General features: G+C 36.5%; 1 protein-coding gene across 1 annotated transcript; it reads left to right on the top strand.

The window, feature by feature from the left end:
• The first annotated feature begins 771 nt into the window (after positions 1-771).
• LOC134813754 (uncharacterized) lies at positions 772-1,398 on the top strand. Its single transcript, XM_063821631.1, has one exon. The coding sequence runs from the start codon at positions 772-774 to the stop codon at positions 1,396-1,398; it is 627 nt and encodes a 208-aa protein (XP_063677701.1).
• Positions 1,399-7,786: the final 6,388 nt, after the last annotated feature.

Genomic DNA, 7,786 nt, shown 5'->3' on the forward strand with positions numbered 1-7,786 from the left:
CAGATATTTGGGTATATCGAACATTATAGTCTCGACGTTTAATCTTGAGGAATTGCAGGTCAGTACTGACAGTTTTTGACAATCTCTTAATCTCTCAAAGATTGGAGTTGTGTCATGCCACCACTAATGTAAAATCCCCTTTTTTGGAACTACCAAACGTATTATTGTCACTATTCGAGCTGAAACCTGCGACCATGCCCCTTTCATTAATCAAAATTCGATGAACCAGTAACTAAGCTGATTTCTGGGGACTAATATAGATTGGGGAGGAGAAATGGAGAAAATGTTGCGCCACTGCACTATCATGTTTTGTTTCTTACACTGACAGTAAACAAAAGCAACTGAAAGCGGGCACATTACAATAATCAATATCGACAAAGTTGTTCAGTTATTTCACTGCGACTATAGGTAATGTATATTATTTGATAATCACTTTAACATCAAACTCAAAGTGAATACGGACATACCCTGTCCAAACCCAGGATGCACTACATGAAGAATTCGTTGTAACTTTGTTTGAAAAGTATTAATATACCTGCTACTGCGTAAATATTTCAAAGCCCTTCTCCATCAAACTGCTTACGTAATAGCGAAATTAGAACCCGTACGACAACACAGCTGAAACAACGCACAGTGTAAACTGTAATCCCTCCCGCGCACTACTGGACTCCTAGTCCTAGGTGTGAAATTATAATCATATCTGGGTAGCGGGGGGTATGTAGGATAACTTATAGTATGTAGTATAACTTATGTTATGTAGTATAACTTAGAATGAATGAAGAATGGTGCAGTAGCAAGTTGTTGGGTTCTCTGCTAGAAAGTAGGAAAGATGTCACCAGAAGAATCATGTTAGCCAATGTAGCATTCCAGAACTTCAAGAAGGTCTGGTGCCAGAGTAAGATCCCCCTACAGAAGAAGCTGAAGGTCTATGAGGCCCAAGTAGTATCTATCCTCATGTATAACTCTAGTTGCTGGGGAATGCCTAAATCGTACTGGGACAAACTAGATGCATGTCACCGTAACCACCTCAGAAAGATCATGAATGTCAGCTGGCCACGCAGTATGATGTCCAAAGATACCCTATACAAACAGAGTAACTCTACCCCTATGTCTGAGCGTGCTGAGTTATCTAGGTGGAAGATGCTAGGACACATACTGAGGAGCGATGAAAGATCACCAGCTCAAGCTGCGCTGTGCTTTGCTGTCGAGATGTGTAGTGAAGTTGGTAGACTCGGGGCTCACAGACGTAACCTCCTACACCACCTGAAGGTTGACCTCTGGAAGCGTTTCATCTTGCTGGAGTCGTATGATGATATTCTTCATTTGAGAGAACTTGCTAGTAACCGTGGTTATTGGAGTAAATTGTTCGACTTTATACTTGAGTACAAGTCAATTTGACTTTTGGGACATATAATCTTACAAAGGATCACGTTTAGGTTCTAAATTATTTTAGGATTGTTGACATTTGTAAGATTGACATGTTTGATAATAGTATAACTTATGTTATGTAGGATAACTGACTTATTGACTTATTTTACTGAATATTATTATACGACCACCACCGGAGTCAACCAGTAGGCTAAATTACGGTTTATAAAACCAGTTCTGTAGAAAAGTAGCGACTACTGCAAGCAAAAAAAAAGTAGGAAGATTCCTCACAATAAATACCGCTGGGTGATCGTCTGAGACGTTAAAATATAAAGTACCCTCATTACTGCAAAGGTGAAGTTACTAATTGTATTGCACTATAAGTATTTATGGCACACAGACGTATCTTAATCTGAGAGGATGTTGCATTCTGGCGGCTAACATGAACAACTTGACACAAATTATAAGTTGAAGTTGTAAAGTTAAGATAAGCGTATAAACTATAATATATTTTGTCGCGCATCTAGCACCTGGAGCCTCTATATTCTAGGGGTGCCAATTATTTAATGATAATTATTGTTCGTTAAATTAATCATTGCAAAAGAGGGTGTTACTGTTGTACTGTAATTTCAAACTGTCGTTAAGTTCAAATTCAAATTATTGCGATGAAAATTATAGAAAGTATATTAAGCGGCATAGTTGCCGTTATAATTTTACATTTAGTTATATAATTAGATACGAATATGCATAGTTCAAACTGTAGTGGTTTATTTCCATTCCAGCATATAGCGGTTGGTTGATCAATGCGAAATATTTTCTGAAATAAATACAAAAAAAAAACATCTTGACACGACTTCACAACAGGAAACCTGGTGGAAAAACCCCGCACCAATTATCTGTTCTTCTTTTAGTTGTCGGCCGCAATGATGGTAATGGTTACTAACCTATTTTTTCCTTTTTTTGGTTGTTCTAAACATATAAAAACTGGTTCCCCTCGTGTAAGGCACAGATCAAAATCGAGGCCGCACATGAATCCCACATCGAATGGAATTAATGAAATCTTAACTGTCGAATATATTTATATAACATCGGTTACTGGTTTTTGTCTGGTAATTTTCAGCGGGACTAATTTAAAAGCAGGAACAATCACTCAACTGTCAACAAAGTTATTCTCGTCCACCGATTCCACCAGTTCAACTTAGATGCCAAGTGCAATAATGCACTGAATTAGTTAAATACTGAACGAATATCAACAGAGTTATTTTCGTCTGCAGAATACAGATACCCCCTGCAATTATATATACTAAACGCAGAAAAATCAAGTTTAACCTTAAATAACTATAAATATACCCTTTATTATTTGCACCTGCAGACGATTGCAACTAAATATGATGAGAGTTATATGGTCTTCGTAAAGAATCCCGAAATAGGTTACATTGAGATTGGAGTGGTTAAAATCAGGTAATGTTACTGTTAGGTTATCCTGCTGAGGATTCTAACTTTGACTAAGATAATATGCTCCTTTTTACACTTTGTACCTACACGCTATACTATATGTAGTATGTACTATGTAGATTAACAAACCGCTTCTGTTCCTTGAAAAATAGGTTAAACTTGATAAAATTGAGTCTCTATAAAGACACAAGCTCACACCAAGATTCAAAATAAATCATCATATGCAGAAACAACAAGAAGATACAAGTCAAATTTAAACCGGTGGAAATAAAAATAGAAAATATGTACGTGAGTGAATTAGCTTGACAAGTGATTCCTTATATATCAATCATTGGTCCAATCAGCAAAGTGTCAAAATATAATTATACCTGCATAAATAAAGGGGTCCGAGCAGGCTTAGGACAGAATGAGTATACCTACAAGTATAAAGTAATTGATAAGATGACAGAAAATTTGGAACTAAGCACTAAAGCACTGCGAAAGCCGACAGATTATAACTATGTGCAGGGTAAATAATAAATATCGCACGTGCGCGCGTCACCAGAACTGCAACACCTTTTGTCAAACACGCGTTGTCTCATGTCTGCATCGCAATTACAGTTTACACAGTACACGCTGCTGTTCAGTGTTCAGTGTACACACTACACACTACACGATTATACAGTATACACACAATAGCATAACTGGTTTAAAATTCGAATCTCAATCGGTGTAACCATGAGCTCGGAGCTCTAACAGTGTGCATGTACGTTGTTTATGAATTAACTATACATGAAACACATTTTCAGAACATTTTCAGAACTCTATATAGCTCTCACCTGCACTTAAGTTAATTGACCTGCACTTAATGATTTAAATGAAATATAATATTCAAACAATATACATGAAAGATAATTTCAACAATGGTAATTGTCTAGCTATAAGAGTATAAGGTATAACTGAAACATCTTCGAAAATAAATCAACCAATAAATTTAATTGAATAAGTATGGTAGAAAATATTTTTAAACCAGGGTAGAAAATAAAACCCTTAATTGTAATCTGCACTTAACTGATCTGACTGCAGTTGTTAAGTAAATTAGGGGTTACAATAAAGGTGTAGGCCGGTTGGAGATATGTAGTTAAAATTCAATAAAAATAATTTGAATTTAATTTAAAATTGAATGCCGTTGAGTTAAATGGACAAGCCAAGTGTGATTTTTAATTAGTTTCTAGTTTAAATTTAATTTCAAGCAATTCTCTTGACAAATTGATCTTTTGAAGTTTAAATGAATCATTTTAATTTTTAAATGGAAATTTATAAGCATCATTTAAATAGTTGATTGAAATCTCAAAATTGGCGGATCAGTTGTCAAATTTGGGATCTATTCGTTTTAAAGCTAAAAATGAGAGCGACCAATAAAAATAAATATTAGAATGACTGTAACGTGACAAAGCTCCTTAAAAGTTTTCAAGTTTCTTAAAGTAAAACATAAACATAGCTGCTAGCACCACTGAAAATATATATCTCCAAGCACCGATCAACAAAACTGCAGTACCACGCTTATTATTAACCCAAAGACACCATGATCAGATAATTGGTCACGTGACCTCTATAGCAGAGGCACGTGACTCGTGTGGTTGATGTTTAACACGTGTCTGTGCAGGTCGGGTCTATAAATCTCATTTTCTTGATTTAAATGTAAAATCATCATAGATTATAGGGACAAGGTTGACATCCTAACACCTAAGATCATGTCAATGTATGAATATATCATCATCAAACGATCATGAAACATCAGAAAGGTAAAAAGTGGCAATTCTTTAACTGCAAACTGTCGGTGACCGTGAAGCAGTGACAAAGTTAAAGTGCAGTAGCGTAACGTTTCCTGTTGGCGCCGCAGTTTTGCTAGTACCGTAATTAAGTTTTTCCAAATTGTCCCACGTTCAAACGACGATTTTGGCGCCCCCTTATAAGATGCCCCTCCCCCCCCCCCCCCCCCCCCCCCCCATACAACAGCGGGGTCCTTCGTTACGTCACTGAATGAATGATATAACATGGAGATGATCGAGAATACCAAGGCCGATTTACGGCGGATACATGATAAGGGAAACCTTGTAAGTATTGATAGCATTTGTAACTATAGTAGCTTATTATGAAACTTACAATAGTGCTGCAGGTATTTTGGTATATAATTGGTTTAGCCCAATTTCGGACATAAGACATTTATTGTTTGCATGAGCTGACTGTTCTAATTCTTCTATAGTTTCCTCCTGCAAACAATAAATGTCGTATGTCAGAAGTCGGGCAATATATCAAAATTATACCTGCACAGCAGCACTATTGTAAGTTACATAAGCTATCATAGTTACGAATATTATCATTACTTACAGGGCTTCCCTTATCATGAATCTCTCCGAAATATGCATTCATTGACATTCTTGATTTATGATAAGTATGATAGCATGACTGGGCGTAAAATCATATTTCAAATGACATATCAAATCATTATATCCCAACAAAGTTGACAATCATTTACAAAATAAAAAATGTAAACCGCTTGTTCCACTTCGCAGTTAACAGGTTCTTTTAATCACAGAAGTAGTAGTAGTAGTAGTTTAATCACAGGTAATTGTCGGCAGTGTACCTATTTGCCTTGTCTGTCTATATAATATTTCTGTGGCTCGATAAAAAGGCCAAATTCATCAATAAAATATATTAATATAATTTATATGTTATAGGTCTATTGTAGGGCTGCAGAAGTTATTTACCGCTGCAGGCTTGCAACTCATGATTAGATATTCAGATTCTAATGCACTATAATCAAAATAATATTCAGCTTTGAAGATATTTGGCGCTGTAACAACGTGTTACTATTAGTGCTTTTCAATACAAATTAAAAGGAGGCCTTCATGCAATGTTAATGTTATGGAGCCAGGGTTTGGATTAGCTTTTACCCGCTTTAACAAATATAAATATAACAAATATATTAAATATACGGCCTCCAAGAGTAAGCTTAAGAATTAATATAAAATAACATTGCTGTTATGTAGCGACATCATATTTTTGAATATACCAAGGATTCCTACTCCATACGACAAAAAGTGGCGATAACTCAATTAAGTACCTATTTTTCAATAGCTCAATTGTCATTGCGACCAGCGATGACTTCAATACTATTAATTGTTTTTGTAGTTTTACTGCCGTACTCTTTACAGATTACAGATAGATTTTGCATATTTGATAGAACAGACTAAGAATTGTAGCGAGTATCGGCTGATATTTCACCACACTCCTGTATTGCATGGTAAGGACACATCACCACGATTCACGATTGTCAATTTCGCAAACCGCACCAAACGCTTAATTGTGCCGGAAGAGCTGGATCAGACCGGGGTGACTTAAAGTATTATATCTCATAATCATATGCTGTCTCGTCTCGTTTTACTTTTCCAAACCCAGCTGGCATTTAAGCGTATCATTTTGACTCATATCACTTCTTACACCATCCTCCACCATTCACTCTGATTTCACCGGCAACCTCCCCAGGGTTGCCACACCCCAAAGGTAGGCAGAGCATCTCAATGCTATCCTCTCGTGGGCTATCTTGGCCCAGCCTCTCTTTTTTTTAATTTTTTATAAATGGTAAGGATTTGAATGAACGATTAGATGATACCTCAACCCTATAAACCTCATCCCCAACCCTGCAGTCTACAGGCAGTTTCAGTTATTAAGCGTCAGTAGTTGAGTCGTTTACCACTTCAACGAGCCACGAGAAAACCAACAAGCACAACACAACGTTACCTGTTTTCAAGTACTAGACTACGACAAATTCCCGATAATAAAACTCCAAGCCATTTGTGACGATCCAGTTCACAGTCATTAAACAAAAATGTTACCTAGCTTGCTAATCTATTGCTTGCTTCTCTCACGGTCAGGAAGCTTGAAAAGAGCGCCGCGCACTGGTGTAGTGGTGTGCCAGGTTGAGGTTGCAGGAAACAATAATGCAGAAGCTATCTGATACCATTGTTACTGTCAAGATTGTGGATCTGTTAAAAAGGAGTATGGAATATGTAGAAGCGATGCTTCGAGTACAAACCATGGCCATGGCCATTTATTCTAATTTAGCAATACCAAAATCTGCAGGCTTAACCTATTTTCATATGTTGTAAGTAAAGTTAAACCAGCATTTACTAATTCACTCGTGATTTAGGATTTTAAGATTTTGAAGCCGAATGAAAGGGTCCTACTTCAAACCTTAACCCCAAAGCTAGCCATAACCCTAACCACAATTAATCTAACCCTTAACGATCGAATTCTTGTTCTACCATTTACTATCTAGCCTGTCACATGACCAAAACATTTTCCCTCATATGTCAGATGAGGACTTTCGAACTCAACTCGAGATAAAGATCAAAAGAATCTACCATATTTAGTAAACAATTTCAAAATCCTTGGCGAGTGATTTAGTGGGACCGAGTAAAGATTAATCCAATTTCCTCCTTGCAAAATGCAAAATCCTCATTATTCCATGTTCCGAATAATCGCTCGGAAGTTTGTGCCCGTTTAAAATGAATAACGTAACTGACGTTTAAACTTAAAGTGAATAACGTAACTAACGTTTAAAGTGAATTACGTAACTTCGCACTTTAGTACAATTTAGTAGTAAAGGTTGTGGCATGTTGACTAACGACCTGTCAGAATCATATCTCTCGGCCGGGCGAGCGCAGGGCTATACTGGTTTCCATCTCCAAGTTTAACCGCACACGATTTCAAAATTCCCTTAAACCCAAATCCCATCCCAATCCCATCCATAACCCAGAATTTACTTATATGGTACCGATTAAAAGGTTTATTCCCCTGTTATATTGAAATGGTCGCTCACTGATCACATTTATGGTTATTAAAGTTTAAACAACATATTTGAGTTATAATTATCTATATCAAAATAATCAACATTTCACAAAAAATACTAATCAAACAA

Source organism: Bolinopsis microptera, chromosome 4, assembly GCF_026151205.1.
Source record: "Bolinopsis microptera isolate Bmic1 chromosome 4, MBARI_Bmic_1.0, whole genome shotgun sequence".
Lineage (NCBI taxonomy): Eukaryota > Metazoa > Ctenophora > Tentaculata > Lobata > Bolinopsidae > Bolinopsis > Bolinopsis microptera.